The 21,010-nt window shown below is 37.7% G+C and overlaps 1 protein-coding gene across 1 annotated transcript; it reads right to left on the bottom strand.

Moving 5' to 3' along the window:
• Window positions 1-1,408: 1,408 nt before the first annotated feature.
• Window positions 1,409-3,736, bottom strand: LOC149147197 (small ribosomal subunit protein RACK1-like). The gene is made up of 2 exons (XM_089440075.1): window positions 2,508-3,736; window positions 1,409-2,314 (listed from the first exon to the last, which is right to left on the bottom strand). The coding sequence occupies exon 1, from the start codon at window positions 3,731-3,733 to the stop codon at window positions 3,419-3,421; it is 315 nt and encodes a 104-aa protein (XP_089296201.1). The 5' UTR covers window positions 3,734-3,736; the 3' UTR covers window positions 1,409-2,314; window positions 2,508-3,418.
• Between the last annotated feature and the right edge of the window lie 17,274 nt (window positions 3,737-21,010).

Here is a 21,010-nt window from a genome sequence, read left to right as displayed (position 1 = left end):
CTTAATTATTATTTCCCTGTTTTATGGATAACTAAATGTTAGTTCCGTATAAAAAATGAGCTTCTAAGGGCATGGATGTATAAATGAGTATTATTTCAGCAATTCTAACTAAATCCATATTTAGATGGGAGTTTAACGACAAATGTTTTTTATAACAAAATTATAATCATAAAAATTACTTTATTTATATTTTATAAATTATTTTTCATTATATAAAGAGGTTCTTTTTAAAATTCACAGAGTAATCAATTATTAATTAGCTAAATTTATTAAACATTAAAAACATTGTGACTTCAGTAAAAAGGGGAAAAAATCGTTTTATCTTTTGGTTGGAGGGAATGTTTTTGAGATAAGGTGAGCTTAATACCTACAAAAACACGACATTTGTTCAAAAATTAAACTTTATTTATTGCAAATTCTTTCAAAATTGAATAATAGTGGAAATCCTTGTTCTGCGAACTTGTTAGATCTATTTTACCTAATACTAAGGGCACATTTGTAAATCTTGATACTACTTCATTTATTAAAAATAAATTATTCTTTAAATAAATAGAAAGCCTTTATTTAATGCACTGCGTAAACCCCTAATACTTAAAGCTTTTATTAATTGCAAATTCTTTCAAAATCCAATAATACTCTAATTCCTTGTACTACCAACTTGTTAGATCTATTTTACCTAATACTAAGGGCAACTCTATGCTACTTCATTTATTAAAAACAAATTATTCTATAAATTACTAGAAAGCCTTAACTAAGGACTTATTTTGTTGTTTTGTTTTATTTTTAAGCCATTTTCATGTTCGTTGTAATCAATTGGAAATTGGAGTAAGACATTTGGAGAATTTGATAAATTTGGATTTTAGTGTGAAAATGAATATTTCAATTTTTTTCAATACACTATAAGTAACAATTAATCTTTTCAAAAACTTGCAAGACAAATAACATGTCTTTAGATCTCAATCTCATTAACTACTTAAATATTATTATTTTTATGATATAAATTTTAAAATGTAATATTAAAATAATAATAACAATATTTATTTATTCTCTAAATTAAATTTATTTTAATTAATATTTAAAATATTATTATATTTATAATACAAATTAACAAAAATTCAAAATATAATATCAATCTTTTTTACGAAGAAAATAAAATAAAATATTACCTCTCATCCAAATTAAATCTAATGAGCTAATATTAAAATATTATTACTCATATAAAAAAAATAAAAAAAAATTGTTGTTTTCTAAATATATATTAAAAAAAACATTATTTAAAATTATTTTTTCTTTTATTAAAAGATGTCAAAATAATTTTTACATAAAATCTTTACACTTAAACTATTTAATAAATATTATACACTTAAAGTATATATTCTATATTTTTCATATGAGATACAGTTACAGAAACCAAAAAATAAAAAATGAAATGTAAAAAACTATTTTTTTCTCCCTTTCTTTTTCTCCACCTTTCGCCATCCCCCAGAGTTGGGGGTAGTAGTTACAATGGAGAGCTGATTTTCTATTATAGTTAACGGAGAATCCCTGTCCGACTCGGATCCTTCTGATCCATGAGTTCTCTTGTTGCTAGATATTTCCTTTCTTGTTGTCTAGGGATGTTGTTGCTGCAATGGATTACTGGGGGCTTCCTCTTGCTTTTACGTGTTGTGCTAGACTTTTTGTACATCCTTTTCTGCTTTGTATTCTGTAGTGTCTGTCGTGTCCTCTTCTTCATCCAATGGCTTTGTATGTTGCCATCCTTTAGGCTTCCTCTGTTGTGGCTTGTTCCGATTGGGGATGTTTCTTGCCTATGGACAAGCACTGAGAAGGTGGCCTGTTTGTAGACATCCTCGACATCGGAATGTTGTGTTTTCGTAATCCAAGGATTGTATCCACTGAGTGTTATTAAAATTCAGTATTATACTCTCTGGTAGTCCCTGGCTGAGATCTACTTCAACACATATTTTGGCGAAGGTAAATATTCATTTTGTGAGTCTGTGTTCATCAATCTTTAGACATTTCTCCAAGGTGTTCCCTATAGCAATTAAAACCTTGTGGTGCTAGAAGTGTAATGGAAGGTTGTGCAGCTGGCTGAGATCTACTTCAACACATATTTTGGCGAAGGTAAATATTCATTTTGTGAGTCTGTGTTCATCAATCTTTAGACATTTCTCCAAGGTGTTCCCTATAGCAATTAAAACCTTGTGGTGCTAGAAGTGTAATGGAAGGTTGTGCAGCCTAACCCAAACTGGCATCTTTGATACCACCATTGTATTGGTGTCGAAATCTGGAAACCATGGTGTGATGAAGAGCCCTGCAATGCCCCAGAACCATGGACCCTTATTAAGTTAAACCTTACTATAAAAAACCCTTGGGCCATAAGTATATTTCAAAGTTTGGTGTCTAGGTGGTATAGATCCAGTGGTGCAAATCGCCATATCTGGGCCAATACTCGTTGAATCTACAAATAACAGAGTGGGAATATAGATCTAGTACAGAGCATTTACCTCAAGCATTGCAATGGTAAGAGTAGGATTCTCAGATTTTTGTTCGACAATGTAGGGCCCGGGAGTACAGGGGCTGTTATAGGATTGGCTTGAGCTTTTCCTTGACCGCGTCCTTGAAGGAGCTTGTATTCTTTGCGCTGGTTCCAGAACATCCTCTTGGTAGATGGAGGTTGATGATGATGGTGAGTCTGTGGTTATGTTGTAATCCTGAAGAGTGTAGTTGTCTTATAAGCTGCATCCCATGTAGATCAGATTTTTCCCTTGTTCTGGTATGCCAAGTAGATTTTTTATTTTATTCCATAGATCTTGAATGTTGCTGCCTTTCCCTAACCTCAAGCAATAATGTCTGCCCTTTGGTGCTTTGATGAAAAGTTGTGTGAGATCCGCTTCTCTAGGACTTGGGTCCGACTGAGTTTGCCCCCGATTTGTTGCCCGAATCGTCCAGATCCCAAACCCTAGATCATCGTCGTTCTGTTTGCCTAACTGGTATTCCTCTGCGCTCATGGCCTGGGATTCAGCGCATAGGGGAGGGGTATCTTGACGGTTGTGTACCCCCAGATCTGGATTTTGTGAAGGCTGCTTGCCTGATCTATTGGCTCAATAACGGATCTGAGCAACTGACTGCCTTCCGTGGCCAGGATACTCGATCTAGATCTGTACATTGGCCATGCTAATGCATATTAAACAAGATCGGGTATATAGAGAGAGTATAGAAGATACAAGTTGGCCCTTACAGCAGAAATGATGTCGTGTAGGCTGCTAAGTCCAGCCCCATCAGCGCCCAGGTTTCCCTCTAGCAACACGGCCGCTCCAGAGATCTGGAAACTCGGATCAGATTTGTGGCCCTGGGCGTACTCCTTTACGGCTGCCATCCGGTGCTTGTTGTTGTATTCGCAGGATGCAGAGATGGTCTAACTGAGATCGATAGTGTGCTCGGCATTGTGGATGGCCCTGATGTAACCAGCAACGAGATAGGTCTCGCCTTTCCAGTAGTCGAAACAGGCATAATGGCCATCAGATGAGAGGGTCACGCTCCGGTGTGTGCAACCAGTCTGGCGGTGCCGAGGGTTTCCTAGTTTATCGGGCTCCTTAGTTAGATCTCTCAGGATGCTCGGCTTGATTCCGGTTGTAGAGATCATGCTCAGGAGGTCGATCAAGGATACGTTGACCGTCTCCGCAGTGGTGTAACCTTTCCATGTGCCGCACAGAACCAGTGTTTCCGCCATGGCTCCAAGCTCTTTGATTTCTATATATTCTACATTATAGAAAAAAAAAATATATTTTATGTTTTTTATCTTTTATTATAAAAATTTAGAAACAAAACGTTTATTAAAATTAATTTAGATTTATTAGATATAAAAGAGACAAAAATTTTAGAATTATAAAAATATTTTTATAAATTTAAAAAAAATAATAATAATAATATTAAAAAAATAATAAATAAATAAATAAAAATAAAAATCTTAATCTTAATCAATTTTATTAATTGTTCTTTAAATGAGAGGTGAAATTTTTAAATTTTTATTAAAATTTTGAAATTTTAATTAAAATGTTTTTTTTGGGTTTGAAATAGGCTTCTATACATCCATTGGAAACATAAGTGGAGATGGTTTGTCTGAAAATAATTATATATGCAATTTTGGGTATTTTGGTCTAGAAATTAGGAATCTTCCATATTTTTGTCTCGAAAAATTATTGGTCTTCGCTCAATCGATGAGCAAAATAACAATAGCATTATATTGTTTTGTTTTAAAATTCTAACGTTTTTACGCTTAGTCTTGCGTGTTCAATTTGAGATTATAATTTTATTATTTTGAGATATAATATTGTGCATTAATTAAGTTGTAAGTTATTTCCCAGGTCACTTGTGCCATCGTGAAATATTGATTTTGGTGTTAGACGATTGAAATAATGTCTCCCATGTCATTAGATTGAAAAAAGTAAATTTATGGAAAAAAAAAAAAAATTCAAACAAAATGATTCTCTCCTCTCACAGAATATATGTCAACAACAAGAAAAAATAAGCGTTGAATGAAATGGAGGACAAAATGGACGACTGTATCTCTGTTTCTTTAGTTGGTCGATTGTCATTGTTAATTTAATACAATTTGAAGTCACAAGGCAAGAAAGCGGGATCAGGTTATCTAAAAGATGTTTGGGCTAGCAGTTCCTCATCTCGCCGGATAGCAAGTGTGTATATTTACAAAACTGACATTGCATTGTTTTTCTTGATGCATTCATCCTCAAAAAAAACAAATTGTGAAAATCGTGTATTTTATTTTTTTCAATTTAATTTATGTGTTGGGCTTGTTGTGGGCATTTTATTTTTTTCAGTTTAACTTATGTGTTGGGCTTGCTATGGAGAGCCTAAAAGAATGAAAAAGGAGAGTAGGATTATCATAGCATGTAGAGTGCTAATTATAGTTGGCATCTAATAAATCTTTGCGTGATATAGTGATTTCTGTGTTCGTCAATGCTAAAATTATTTATTAGGATTTTTTTTACTTTAAATATAAGAAGACTTTAAATTTTCAACGATTTTTTTATTTATTATTTTAAATAATAATTAAAAAAAATTAATAATAAGTTCTCAGCTTTCAAATTTAAATGTTTATAAATATTTATTTTATTTTAATTTATATAAAATTATAAATTACACAAATTGTAATTTATATTAATTTTCATATTTTTACATAATATAAAGTTATTTCTAAAATATTAATTAAAATTCTCTCATGCAAACATTTAATGGTTTTGTACCAGTTCTGATTCTAAAATACAATGTTTAAAAAATAAAATAATTAAAAAATAAAATTTCCAAAACTTCACATCTTTTTACTGACTATATCTTTAAATCTACTAACTATATTTTTAAATCTACATCTAAAAATCCAAATCCCTTTATATTCAATTGCATGGTTCACTTCACTACAAATCAATGTCTGATGTGATTGCAGATCTTTACATTGACAAGCCTTCTTAGTGTTTAATTTTTTTGGAAAATTGTTAAGAATGTCAGAGCTTTTGTCACATTGATGATGAACAAATCTAAAAAGGGAGAGCATTTTATTTAGCACAATATGTATTTTACCGAATAAAATCAATATATTTATTTGTCAATTTAATATTTTATTTTCAGGTTACATAATTAACCTATATAAATGCAGATACAAATTACATGATATATATATTTGAAAGCCTCGACAAATTATAAAATCATTATTCTCACATTAATTCTTCATTTAACAAAAAAATGTTTTTCATAGCACTGATACGAATCTAATAATTGTTTCTTATAAAACAGTGCTTCTGAATCTATGACGCAGGAATCAATAGTTTCAAAAAGTATCAACAATCGTCCCACGTTTCAATATTATCTTTACAGTCCAACCCTTCGCTATGCTACTCTGGTTTCCACCCTTTTAATAACCGAACACTGATATTTCCCCTTTTTAATAGAATCGCTCGCGATTCTCCGTAAATCATCTCGCCTTAGATCCAACGGTCCAGATTATATCGCAATCGCAATTGCAGTGCTTAGGGCTTAGTTCATACATATGAAACGTTGCGATGCGATATATTTAATGGTCCCACTGTCCATTGCATATCGCAGTTTCCCCAATGCTCCAAGCCCACTTCCTTTCTGACTGACATATTCCGATACAATGGATCGCATTTGCACATCACAATGTTCCACAGCCGGAAGTCCTACCATACACTACTGCTTTGTTACGATGCGATATTTCGGAGATCGCACATCGTAATTCTTTAAAGCCTGAGGCCCGCCCCTTTGGAAACAAATGTTGCGATGCAATATCTAGTGATCCAACAGTCGGCGGGATTTCGCAACGTTGGTTAGAACATAGATCAACGACTGGGATTTAAGCGAGCTTCAACACTGTTATTAACACTAAGCATTGTGATTTCTGTTAACTCTGAGTTTTTATATCATAATACATGAAAACAGAAAAATATTTGACTCTGTCCCAAATACAAAGAAACAAAGGCAAAACGAGATTTTCCACAGATTTGATATATAATCACACGCGGCATCAATTAATCATTACAATAACGATTAAAGAGTCTCGGCCCTTTGGCTCAATTACATTTCTTTAAAAGACCCTTGTTTCAATATGAAATCTTCGCTCTATTACGTGACTCTTGCTTCACTTAATCCTCTCTCATCCCTACCAATCCTTCTACTTTACATTTTTCTCCTTTTTATCAATCGAATCCCACTCTCTAACTACTCAATCCCTATTTTAAGCAATCTAACAATCAAATCTCTATTTTCCAGCTCTATCACACACCTATGCTAACAACTTATCTTTGGATCTAAAATAAGACAATTTCTACATATTACAATAATGAAATACAGCTCATTTCTTGAGAGATCCAACCCTCTCGGTAAAAATTGACTTTTGACCACTCAAGTCAGTGAAATTCAACTTGTTTAGCCACAACATGTGAACATACTTTCACATTGCTAGCTAAGTCCAAATGCTCCTGCATCAAACTCCCAGGGAAGAAAAGAATCATCCTTCAGACTTTCAGGGCTTACTCCATACTTCTGCAACTCTGTTGTAGTCAACCAGCTAGCATCCTCCACTGATTGTCCTTTCCATTTGACTAAATATTGAAAATAAATATGTCCTTTGGTTCTTTTGGATACTCCTTTCTCTAAAACAACTTCCACTTCTTTCTTAATGGTCTTTGGCATTTGTTCTTCCCAGTTCAAGCTTTGAACTTCATCTTCTTTAGTTTCTTCCTGTAGCTTTGTCTCTGTCCCTTTTCATGGATACAAATCTGCAATATTGAAAATAGGTGATATTCCAATCCCTTCTGGCAATTCAATTTCATATGCATTAGCTAAAAACTTTCTTACAATTCTACATGGTCCTATATTTTTCATCTTTAGTTTATTGTAAGTCTTAGCAGGAAATCTTTCTTTTCTCAAATATACCATCACTAAATCTCCCACTTGGAATTCTTTCTCTCTTCTTTTCATATCCACTCTCTGTTTGTATTTACCACTGCTTTCCTGCAATTTGCCTTTGACATCTTCTTGTAGTATTTGCATTTGTTCTGCAAACTCTTCAGCTTTTGCACTTCTTGTCTCCTGTTTACCCAAATTTCTGAGCTCATACACACCTCTTTGATTCATTCCAAAAACAATCTGAAATGGACTCATTCTAGTACTTTGGTTTGGAGTGTCATTATAAGCAAACTCAGCCTGAGCTAGTGCTAAATCCCACTGCTTAGGATTTTGATACACTAAACTTATCAATATGTTTCCCAAGCTCCTATTTACTACTTCGGTCTGTCCATCTGTTTGAGGGTGGTATGATGAACTGAAACTGAGGTTAGCTCCTAGTTTCTTCCAAAGAATTCTCCAGAAATGCCCTACAAACTTTGTATCTCTATCAGACACAATACTTATAGGCAATCCATGTAATCTTACAATTTCTGAAAAAAATAGATTAGTTATATGTGTTGCATCACTAGTCTTCTTACAAGAAATGAAATGTGCCATCTTGGAAAATCTATCTACCACAACATAAATGGAATCATTCCCTCTTTGAGTTTTAGGTAATCCCAAAACAAAATCCATGCTAACTTCATCCCACGGTCGGTCTGGTATTGGCAATGGCTGATACAATCCTGTATTCTGACTTCTCCCCTTAGCACCCTGACATATCTTACACTTCTCAACAAATCTCTTAACATCAGTTTGCATTTTTTGCCAATAATAAAAAGCATTCACCTGAGCAAAGGTTTTATCTTGTCCAAAGTGACCAGATAATCCTCCACTATGTTTCTCCTTTATTATGTTTTCCCTCATAGAACACTCGGGAATACACAACTTGTTGCCTTTAAACAATAGGCCTCCTTGGATGAAATAATCTAACCACTGACTTCTATTATGCACTATTGGATTTTGAACTGTTGTATAGATATCTTTGAAATCTGCATCATCTTTGTACATTTCAATCATTTCATCAAATCCTACAACACCAACTTGGAATTCTTGCACAATAAAACTTACCTTGCTCGACGCATCAGCGACTTTATTCAACTTACCACTTGTGTGTTTTATCACAAAAGTAAAGCTCTGCAAAAATTCTACCCACTTGGCATGTTTCTGGTTCAATTTCGACTGGTTATTTATGAACTGTAATGCATGATTGTTCGAATACAATATGAATTCCTTTGGCAGCAAATAATGTCTCCATTTTTTCAAGGCTTGTACAATAGTGTAAAACTCTTTATCGTAAGAAGAATACTTCTTCTTTGCTTCATTCAATTTCTCACTGAAGTACGCTATCGATCTTTGTTCCTGACTCAGAACTGCGCCAAATGCAACTCCGCTAGCATCTATTTCAACTTGAAATACTTTTTCAAAATCAAGCAAAGCTAAAATTGGTTCCTCTATGATTTTCCTCTTCAGCAATTTAAAATTCATGCCTGCTGCTTCTGTCCACTTGAACGGCTGATTAGTCTCCTTAATTGTTTCAAGAATTGGTGCACAAATCTGACTAAAACCTCTGATAAACTTTCTGTAAAAACTTGCAAGACCATGGAAGCTTCTTACCTCAAATATATTTCTGGGAATAGGCTAGTTCCAAATTGCTTGGACTTTCTCTGGATCCATTTCCAAACCTTCTTTAGAAACTACAAATCCTAAGTAAATTAATTCTTCTTTCATGAAACTACATTTCTTCAGATTTATCAGTAGTTTCTCCTTCTGCAAAGTTCTTAAAACCAATTTAAGATGCTCTAGATGTTCTTCCTTACTTTCAGTGAAAACTAGAATATAATCAAGATAAACAATAACAAACTTGCCTACATATTCCTGTAGGAATTTACAGGGTAAGTTCCTCAGATAGAACACCAAAGGACACCGCTCACAAACAGATCACATATCAATACACCAGTATTTTGACGTGGTTAAAACCCTCAAAGAGGGAAACAGTCCACGGCCTGAGCCAACGCGGCCACTTCAGGCAATTTATTAATAAAAGAATGAAAATTTACATATGCTTCTCTCATAGACGGATTACCCTACAAATGACCCTCCATGCTCTTTAAATAGAGATCATGGACCAATCGGGTGTTAAGCCACGGATCAAGTGTCGGTAATACCGAGGAGAGAATGAACCGTCGGATCACTACATATCGTGACCGTCGGATTGTAAGTTACAAAATGTACATAGTAAAGAAACACACTTTACCTAACTCTATACTAGACCAAGTTGTACTTAACTATTTCCTATGTGTCAGAATATCCTAACATCCCCCCTTAAGAACAACTTGGGATAGGATTGAAGGATTTACAAATATGACACAATAGGAGAAGGAAGGAGGCACTAGAGCCTATCCCCCCTTAGTGACAACTTCCTGAACTCCAACCATAAATCGAAGTTTAGTGAACTTCGCCTGTTATGAAACCAGCTCAAGAAAAGATAGAAAAGATAGATCAACGCCTTAGAATTCAGCCTCTTCGAGGGGGCAACCTCCTTTACATTACATAAATGAACAATTCTTGGATGATACAAATGAAAAGACCTCCTTTCTATATATAGGAGTCTAAGGGGTCATAACATAATCAGAGCCGACATAACAATAATAATGTGAGGGCACAATAATAACAATAGTGGGCTTCTATGGGGTACATTAGTAACAATATGGGCACTACATGGGTACATCAATATAATAAGTGGGTTTTACTAATAACAATAAGGGGTTACACTAGTAGTATAGGGGCCTAACATGCCCCTCTCCTTCAAAAAGCGTTGTCCTCAATGCTTGAGTAGTTCTTGATGCTTCTGTATAAAATTCTTGTCCTCCCATGTGGAATCTTCATTGGGTAAGTTCTTCCACTTGATGACATACTCTGAAATTGATCGATTTCGTAGCTGTCGGGTTCTTGTTTCTGTGACTGCTCCAGGTTCCAATATGATTTTTCCTTCCTTTTCAATATCTGGCAATATTGTTTGAATTGGGATCTTTTGCAACTTTTGAATAAGTGGCCATACTTCTTTGTCCTTCTTCCATTGATCCCTTGCTTCGTTTATCCAATCTGGTTGGATAATAGAAATAGCACAAAACAATGCTTCCACATCCTCATCCTTGAAGAGTCTTCCCATTCGGTAAGGTCGCCATTTTTTAAGTGCATGTAGTATTGCCAACATTTCCTTCTCATAAATATCTTGCTTTAGATGTAACAGTAAAAATACCCGGTCGCCTACATCAAAACATTTTTCACTATGATGTTGATCTACCTGTTGTTTCATTTGATTTTGCACCGAAGTGGCGTTATCCTTTAAAAGTTGGAGAACTTGTTGTTGATGCTTGATGTGATCTTTCATTGCTTGAACATTTTTCTTCTTGATATGTCCTTCTATCTTTAGAGTTTGACGAGTGGTAATTTCTTCCAATCCTTTACAAGATATGGTCGGATTCATTTCTTGACGCTCGATGTGATCTTTCACTTCTTGAACATTTTTCTTCTTGATATGTCCTTCTATCTTGATAGTTTGAGGAGTGGTAATTCCAACCAGTGAATTGCAAGATATGGCTGGATTCATTTCTTTTTTCTTGATTTGATCTTTCACTTCTTGCACCTTTTTCTTCTTGATATGTCCTTCTATCTTGAGAGTTTGACGAGTGGTCATTCTTGCCAATAGTTTACAAGATATGTTCTGATTCATTTCTTCTTTCTTTGGGGTCAGGTCCTGGCATATATCCTCTTCTTTTGATGTTTCTTGATCCTTTTCTTCCTCCTCTTCATACTCTATGTATAATAGTTTCTTCTCAGCACACTTATGACCTTTAGTGTATTTGCTATCACAACTATAACAAAGCCCTTTTGCTCTTTTTTCTTCCAATTGTTGCGGTGTCAACCTTATAGGTTGTGGAAGACTAGGGGAAATTGCACTTCCGTCTTTATAGTTGTGAGTGGTATGCTTCCTGGTTGCCATAATTTTGCTTTCCATTTTTCTTGCTAACCTGAATGCCTTCTCTAATGAATCAGGTTCCCAAAGTTGAACATCATGTTGGATATTATCCTTTAAAGACCCTATGAACACATCAATCCTATGCTCCTCTGGAATATCTTTTACCCTTATGTTCAATTTTTGGAACTCCTCAATGTGCTCCATTATTGAACCCTTTTGTTTGAGACTTATCAATTGGCTAAAAAAAGTGTTGCTTTTTGTAACCTCATAATGTGCTATCAATTCTTCCGTAAAAATTGCCCAAGTGATAAATTGTTTACGAGAGCAAAGCCATTGATACCATACAAACTGATTTGGTTCCAAATATAAAGTTGCCATACGTACTTTTTGTGTGTTTTGCACATTATTGAGATCGAAGAACTGCTCCATCTATAATATCCATGTGGCGGGATCCTTGCCATCAAACTTCCTCATATCGATTTTTGGAATATGGTGGGTCTTCGATCCAACATTAGAGTCTATGGAATCATGATTAACATTTCTTTTGTTCACATCATGAGTTTCTTTTACAACCTTTTCACCATTAGTAAGTATTTATTGTAGAAAATTTGTCAAATCTGTCTTCAAATCTGCCATGTTTGTCTTCAAATCTGTCCTCAAATCTGCCTTCAGATCATCCATCTTAGCTTCCATGCCCTTTATCTTAGATTCCACGCCATTTATCTTAGCATCTGTTAGCTTTTGTGAGCGTGCCATTTGTTGCACTTGTTCTTGTAATTTTGATATATCATGTAGCATTTCTTCCTCTTCTTCATGAGTCATGCTAGAGCTTTCAGGTTCCTTACTAGGTGTTTGCATTTTCTTTCCTCGGGGCATCAGTTACCGATAATAATGCTTTACTATGCCCTTTGAATTCCTTCAAACCAAGCTTATGCAAAAATTTAAAAAAAAAACTACACACCTTTTTTTTACTTTGTAGAAGCCTGATATTGAATCTGATGTATCTCTGTAATTTCGAATCATCCAGTTTTGAAATTGTGACTTGTAGTAGCCTTCTATGTCCTCTTTCCAATGCCACTAGTCTGATCCAAATTGGATTCTCCAAGAAAGAGTTATGCACAATCTCAGTGACCTGATTATAGACTAGTTCAATAGAGCGAACTTGTATGAAGTGCCATGTGTCACTGTTTCAACCTTCGACTCTGAAAAATATATAAAATAAAACTAAATTCCGTCCTCTTTCTGTACCTTCTTACGAAATTTCAATCCGATGCTCAGAAAGAAAGTTATGACGATTTTCCCCAGGTCACCTGTTTTGAGTGTAATTCAGGAGTCTGCAAAAAGACCAACTTCCTCATATCATATCTCCGAAAATGTCGTGCGAAAAGCTCTGAAATTCGGACCCAAGGTTCAGCGTGATTTCTTCTCAAATGGGTTTTTTTTGCGACTTCTGAAACGTCACAGAAAAAAATGTATAGCGAAAATGCCACGATGACCTGTTTGGAGCAGCGAAACCCTAGAATCCAAAGCTCTGATACCAAATGTTATGAAACCAGCTCAAGAAAAGATAGAAAAGATAGATCAATGCCTTAGAATTCAGCCTCTTCGAGGGGGCCTCCTTTACATTACATAAATGAACAATTCTTGGATGATACAAATGAAAAGACCTCCTTTCTATATATAGGAGTCTAAGGGGTCATAACATAATCAGAGCCGACATAACAATAATAATGTAAGGGCACAATAATAACAATAGTGGGCTTCTATGGGGTACATTAGTAACAATATGGGCACTAAATGGGTACATCAATATAATAAGTGGGTTTTACTAATAACAATAAGGGGTTACACTAGTAGTATAGGGGCCTAACATCGCCTCTGTGAGAGCCTTTGTAAAGATGTCTGCAACTTGATCATCTGTTGAACAATATTGCACTTCAAGAACATGGTCGTGAATGAGCTTTCTGATGAAGTGCATGTGCAGTTCAATGTGTTTGTTGTGCTGATGTTGGACTGGATCTTTGCATAGTTGAATGGCACTTTGATTATCACACCAAAGTGTAGTCGGATGTTGCTGCTGAAAGCCAAACTCTGACAGGATCTGACGAAGCCACAAGGCTTCCTTACTAGCTTCTACGGCACCACGATACTCTGCTTCTGCTGAAGAAAGAGAAATGGCACCTTGTTTCTTGCAAGCCCATGTAATAGGTCCTGAACCAAGATGTTGTGGGGAAAAATGCCTATGCAGGACGATCCTATCCACCTAAGGTGTGACAGTGCCTTAGCAACAAATAGAAACAACTATTCTAGTATTCGTCCTTTATGAATTAAGAATGAAGAGAGATGGATGGACTAACCGGTGTCTTCCGTTTGTCCCTCGATCCGGTTTCTCTTCTCTTTGAGAGTTCCCAGCTACTTGCCTTCTCGCTCGCCCAGCTTCAACAGGTCCCTGCAAGATCACAAGAAGAGAATGCTACACAAAGACATAGATTCATATTCATAACTAGTTCAGGATTAGAAATAAACTAAACATACTAATGCAATCATACATCAAAGATACATCAGTATATAGGAGAAACCAAGATAGCTTTATTGATGAATAACAAGGTTCAGGAAGAGATACAACCAAGAGGGCTTCAATCCAGCATCTCCTTCCCAGCAAATGAAATTCCTATCTTCACCTTCCTTCAAAGCATTAACCACCCAATGATTCCAATCTCAAACCAACAGCAATTCTTTGCAATAACAAAATTCCAGCCTCTAGATCTCATGGAGGAGAGATCCATATATAGATGTTTGGAGAGAGGATGAGTCAGCTTGAGATCTGACTAGTGTCCTCTCCCTCTGTCAGTTCTTGCTTCCACTTGGAGACTAAGAGCCTCTTACTCATCACTAGTCGAATTCCTTGAGGCAAGTGTCATTGGAGAAGATTCTGGAAGCTTCCAGGGTCTTTCCACCTCGTTGAATGAACTTTCCATTTGTCACTTCCCGCTCAGCACACCCTGGTAGTGCTTCTACCTGCGTTGCGGTGCACCTAGCCAGTGCAATCTCTGCATTTCAGCGCAGACAGCTAGTGGAGCCTCTGAATTGATCCTGAATTGACTTGTTTTTGAGCAGTTTCTGGTGGAGAACTTCTGTGAATTGCTGTGGTTTGTTAGCCTTGTTCCTCTAGGGGTAGGAACAACATGTTTAGGGACTTTGGATCCCTTGGATTATGGACATTTCATGCTCAATGTTGTAAGGCACAAAAATGTCTATAACAGTTGCCCCCTAAAGTATGAGGCCGTTTATCGGGTGAAATGCTTTATTAGGAGGATCTGAAGTTCATTCAGATGCTGGGAGGAGACCTGTAATAAGATACAATACAATACATTATTTTTCATACTGCTTTCATGATCTAGCTGAGGCGGGCATTCCCATGCTCAGCTTTATAAATTCATTTTTCTGTACATAGAACAGACAATCGTCTGATGGTAGATTGATAATTTTGATGAAATTATCATCCTTTGGGTAGGATGATTATCTGCTACAATGATGTACATGTCAATGTCTTTATCTTTCCTGAATATATATCGCAGCCCGGATGGATGAAACTAGATCCGGGGTCTTCAAACTCGTTCGATCTTCACTCTAAGTACAAGTCAATCCATGTGAGAATTGTTCTGAAGTCGAACATGGAAAGACATCGCTTGATTACCGGTCAATGAGGTAAACCGTTAACAAGCGCGAGAGGAATCATCGATAATGGTAATGACCCTCAAGGTACTGCAGTACGATTCACGTGGTGTGAATAAAGGACTTGGCGTCGAACACCACACAAAATCTTTCGGTCGAAGGTCATTGATGTATACCTGTCGCCGGAAGTGAGAAACTTGCCATTGAGGCATGCAAGCTTCAAAGTACTGAAGGGGGTGTTCCTAGATCAACTTCTTGGATAATGAGCTGATGTCGACAAGAAGCGATCCGTCAAACGAAGGCCTTAATGTATCCCACATCAGTGACACGGAACGGAGCAAATGATTTTGATGGAGGTAAAAACGATCTGATGACATATGATTCAGGGTGGCGGTCATGAAAGGATGAAGGATAATGTATGGCAGTGGATGGGACACGGTTGACTTCTCTGAACGACTTCTCTTGAACATATGGTGACACTTATGTGATGGATCGGTAGCATTACCCCAAATATGGATGGTATGGCGAGACCATGGTGATGTGACCGGTGAATGAAATAAACCAACCCGACTCAGGCACGGAGTGGAAGTGTCATGTTCAAGAGCGACTTGCTACCATCAAAGTTTTCTTGAGTTTCTCCCAATTTTTCCCCAGTCATTGCTGACCAGTACCTCTTTATTTTTGTCAAGCTTGAGGAGGATAACATATGCTTGTTCTATAACTTGCCCTTCGTGCAAGCCCATCGCTATGTTTTAACGAGCCTAGCGATAGTGAAACTCGTTCTCGTCTAAAGACAAGTTTGTCGCTATTTAATGCTTTTAACGAGTCTAACGACAAAGATAACTCGGTCCTTTTCATTTTTAGAGAGTCTGAAAAGGTACGTAAAGTCAACTTCGAAAGTCCTTTTTCGTCATCTAATCCCTTAAGTCCGAAAAAGTATAAAACAATACAGAAGGGATGAGTTTTCGATAGTTTTAACGAGCCGAACAAAACAAGCGCTCGATCTTTTTGTGAAATAATCCCTCAGGTCCAAAAATATTAAAATCTAGAGGAGGGATAGCACTTCCGGTCGCTTTAACGAGCTGGAAGGCCAAAACTCGGCAATCTTTTCATATTTTACGAGTCAGATGAAAAGAGCTTAAAGAAGACTCGTCTTTTGAGGAACAAGTGATAAAACGGGTTAGCAGCTGATTCCAGGTACGGGTTGGAATTTTCCAATCACGACAGTGTCACAAGGATGGCTAGTGAAATCACTCTTCGTAGCTGTTCCTCAAAATGGGTAAACAATCATATGGAGGTGAACGATCGGCCAATGGAAAAGTGGAGGTGATGGGCAAACATGACCAAGGCTTTAAATGGCTGATGATATTACATTCACGGTGGTTATTTACCGGAATAGTTCATTTTTTAACGAGCTTAAACGCGGATGGAAACATTTGCTCGATCTTATGTTTATTTTTTAACGAGCATGAACTATGCGCTAAAACTGCTCGGATATTGCGTTTATTTTTTAACGAGCATGAACTGTGTGCTAAAACTGCTCGATAACCCAGTCATATGATAAGAATGTCTCATTGAAGATGCTATTTTTTATGGAGCTTAGATCTTACAAAGCTTTGCTATGGATCCTTTCGTTATGCAAGTTCGGAAACGACTAATCCTACGAGTTTAAAGGGTTAGACCTACAAGTTTAAAGGGAGGACCTAAAAATTTAAAAAATAAATAGTCGCCCCTTGCTTGCACTCCAAAAGGTTTGCATGCCCCCAGGTATAAAATATGATTTCAAGGTTACCCCTCAATTTGCAGACAAAACATTCGTTCTATCGGGAGAGGCCTACCTCTTTCAGGCTACCCAAAGATGGTTCTGTTATTCTTTCAACAAAACACTTCTTCGGCGGTGTCTATCGAGATAGACAAAGGTGAGGCGCCAAACACGTAGCTTTGACAAGAGAATCTTATTCTAGAATAACCCCTCTTCCAACCACGGACGGGGTACAGACTAGTCATATTCTCCCGCGGAAACCTACCCTATACCCAAAGTTTTCCTGCCGAAGCAGACCAGGACGCATGCCCCCTGGGTTCCAGTCATATCCTTTCGAATCACTCGCGCTCATCGGGAGGACGGACAGTGGGTTGAGACATTTCTTGCGTGAAGAGACCATTTAGGGATGGTATATGACTATTTGCGATGCGTGATCCGGGAAATGAAAGCTGGTCCACGAGCTTGACCACTCTTCCTTCGTGCGGAAAACACATTACTCTAAAGAGTGAGGAGACGATGGCTCCCATGCAATATATATAGTCTCGTCCAAGGAGTAGGTTATAATCCAAGGGTCCTTGAACGACCATCACGTTCATCTGAACGGTCTTCCCTTTCAATGTTATAGGCACATTGGGGAGGATCCCTAAAGGTCGACTGGTTCCTTTATCAAAGCCTGTCAGATTTCTCATTTCAGGCAAAAGCGCTGGCGAACCAAGCGCTTTCCAAGCAATAGAGGAAAGGATACTCACAGATGCCCCATCATCAATGATGGTGCCAGCCATTACCATTCTTTATATTTGAATGATAATTCTGAATGGTATGCTTGCTGGCAAACGGGGTCTGCCTAGTTGGTTCCAGTCGAAGGATACAACTAGGTTGCTTGGTGGTGGGACCGAATAGACGGCCGGATATGACTCTGACGAAGTTCCTTCCTGCGATAAAGGAATGGGCAAATTGCCCCCTTGTTCGTCGGAGTCTGTGTTGATGAAGAGAATTTGGACGGTGCCGTCTTTATTCTCCTCTGTGATGGTATCATTCGAAGATAGAGCCTCTGAAGGCAAAACCGGGTCAACTGCCGCCTCAACCTTTTGACTTTCGTCAGGTATGGATTCAGACGGTTCATCCTCAATGATAGGTGCTTCGGCTGACCACCTGAGTGGGCCAGCCGGGTTCTCAACTGGTGAAGGACTTGGCAGGAGTTTTTGATATCCAGGAGGAAGTTGTGCTCGTAAAATCGGGCGATCTTCCAAAACTCGTTTAGCCTCGTCTAAGAAGGGACAACGGTGGATGGCATGGTCGCCTTCACACAATTTGCAGGGAAATCTAGCTTTCCCTCTCTGTCCTGTGACTTCACTTTCACTAGTTGACGGTGTGCTGTCAACATGGCTATCAGAGGTTGACGCCACCGAATTGTGCAAACGGGGAGACCAGTCCCTTAGTATCCGAGGGATGCAGGGACAATCTCTGTGGAAGTGGTCTCCCTTGCATATGACACATGGCGATTTAGGCCTAGTCAGTGTTGTGTGTGGATTTTTGTCAGACGACACTTGTTTGCCCCCAGTCGCTTTTGGCTCCTTCTCTCTTTCTTTTCTTTTCTTCTCCTTAGGAACTTGGTTTTTTGTCTTACCAGTTCCGTCAAGCGAAGAGGAAGGAGGAGAGGAAGAATTAGATGAAGTAGAAGGCTGGTGGGTAACTCTGGTTTGGTCTAACTGTTGATTCGACTGTTCAGGAATAGTGGTGTTCTGAACGACATTGGTTGAGAAGAGCCAGACCGGCAAGCCAATTGTCAGTCCTGGAAGCGACAATGTGGCCATGTGGGGTGCACCAACATCTCCCCAAGAGGAGAAGGGACTAGGATTTCCTCCAAGGGGAATTCCTTGGTTGGTATGCTCCATTTTCTCAACCTAAAGATCAACGCAGGAAGAAGGGGTGATTGTTCCGTTTAAAATAAATTTTAACGACGCTTTAGACACAACTTGCTTTTTCAATTTTAAAGAGTCGAGAAAAAGCTAAAGATGACTCTAGTCTCCTTCGATATTTTAACGAGCCCGAAGTGACAAATGCTCGGATGGACTTTTTCCGTTATAGAGTCTGAAAAAGGCCAAAAGGAACTGCTCTGGAGTTCTAGGTAGAGGGTGTGCCAAACTTTTCGCAAAACCGCAGAATACTTTTTAAGGTACGGGCGGTCAATCTTCCTGAATGCTGTGTTCAGTGCATTGCGATCAGTAGGGCGGCCGACATGGCTTCCTAAGGATAAAGGTTTTATGCCTATAGGGGTCTCCCAATATATACTCGACGGTACGTGGGAGCACAATCCGTACTAGCGCTATCGTCCCTCAGGAGGAATCACCCACCATCAACGAGATCGACAGTCACCAGGCTTTACGACGCCGGAACACGTCTCTAGCCTAGACCTCTATGTTGTGCGTTAAGTTACAAAGCGTTGTTAAGTTCATTCAATTTATTTTAGGTTGATCTTTTTAGAAGTTTGCCTTTTGAGGTTCACCACGAGATGTATGATACAATTCCTAAATGCAGTCTAAAGATGATAAGCAAGATTTTATATCTTTTCAACCATGAAAATCCTAGCTACAAAGGGAAAAGAAAGACACCATCTTTTCTCAAAGAGCAATCAGCACACTTCTAATGCACTTTTCCTAAATCAAGCATGCAAACTATCAAGATGCAAATGCACAATGCAGGTGTTTGTTTTCTGCTCTCTTAATATTGATGCCTAAAAAGAAAGCTTTTTGCACAACTTTGAATTTGCTTTTAAAATGACAAATACAAACAAGTTTACTTTTTCGAAATCAGAAAGGGTAGAAGAGATTACAACACTTAACGATTTTCGAAATGAATACTTGTTTTGACACTTAAAAGAGATAAACTCAAACCAAAAGCAAAAGCAAATGTATAATCAACTGTAAACAGCCAATGAACTCTCTCCTAAGATCACAATCAACAGATCTGAATCAAGGGCTACAGGATGACTATTTCACTCTTGCAAAGGAAAACTGTAAATGACGCCACAAACACATAAAAACACTCACAGTCTTTTTGTACAAAAGGAGGCGGAATTTAAGCAGAGAAAAGGAGTTATCAGACAGGTACCTATGCTGGTTACAGGCTGCAAAAAATCAGAGATCAAAACAAGGCAAAACAGAGCAGAGAACCCCAGTTGCACAATGCCTAACTGGATCAACACACCCCTAACACAGAGGTTTTGACATTCAGCGCAGGTAGCCTTCACGTGACCTGCGTTGAAATGCAGAACCTCTTCACAGAATCTGCGCTGAAAGAGAAACGAGAGTTTCTCACTGGGTTCTGGGTTACAGTTTGTTGATTAATCTACGGTTTCAGGCCAAATCAAAGCAACAAGCAAGGTACAATCAAATGGATGCTTTGAGGGAGGACTAAGATCTATCACAAAGGATCATCAAATCATTTGTGAGTCCATTGTTCAGATCATAGACAAATCCAGTGATTGGATCAAAGCAGCAGTTGTCTACTTTGCATCTGAGAATAGCAGATGCAGTTCGATTGTTGCTGTTAAGTCTATGAAACAAACAATGATAGAGACACAAATAAAATGACTAAACAGATCTCCCCAGCGGAGTCGCCAATTTGTTGTGGGGAAAAATGCCTATGCAGGACGATCCTATCCACCTAAGGTGTGACAATGCCTTAGCAACAAACAGAAACAACTATTCTAGTATTCTTTCTTTATGAATTAAGAATGAAGAGAGATGGATGGACTAACCGGTGTCTTCCGTTTGTCCCTCGATCCGTTTCTCTTCTCTTTGAGAGTTCCCAGCTACTTGCCTTCTCGCTCGCCCAGCTTCAACAGGTCCCTGCAAGATCACAAGAAGAGAACGCTACACAAAGACATAGATTCATATTCATAACTAGTTCAGGATTAGAAATAAACTAAACATACTAATGCAATCATACATCAAAGATACATCAGTATATAGGAGAAACCAAGATAGCTTTATTGATGAATAACAAGGTTCAGGAAGAGATACAACCAAGAGGGCTCCAATCCAGCATCTCCTTCCCAGCAAATGAAATTCCTATCTTCACCTTCCTTCAAAGCATTAAGCACCCAA

This window comes from Pinus tabuliformis, chromosome 9, assembly GCF_031772625.1.
Source record: "Pinus tabuliformis cultivar Carrire ecotype Pingquan chromosome 9, CPIR1, whole genome shotgun sequence".
Classification (NCBI taxonomy): domain Eukaryota; kingdom Viridiplantae; phylum Streptophyta; class Pinopsida; order Pinales; family Pinaceae; genus Pinus; species Pinus tabuliformis.
This window is presented reverse-complemented; position numbering and strand designations above follow the sequence as displayed.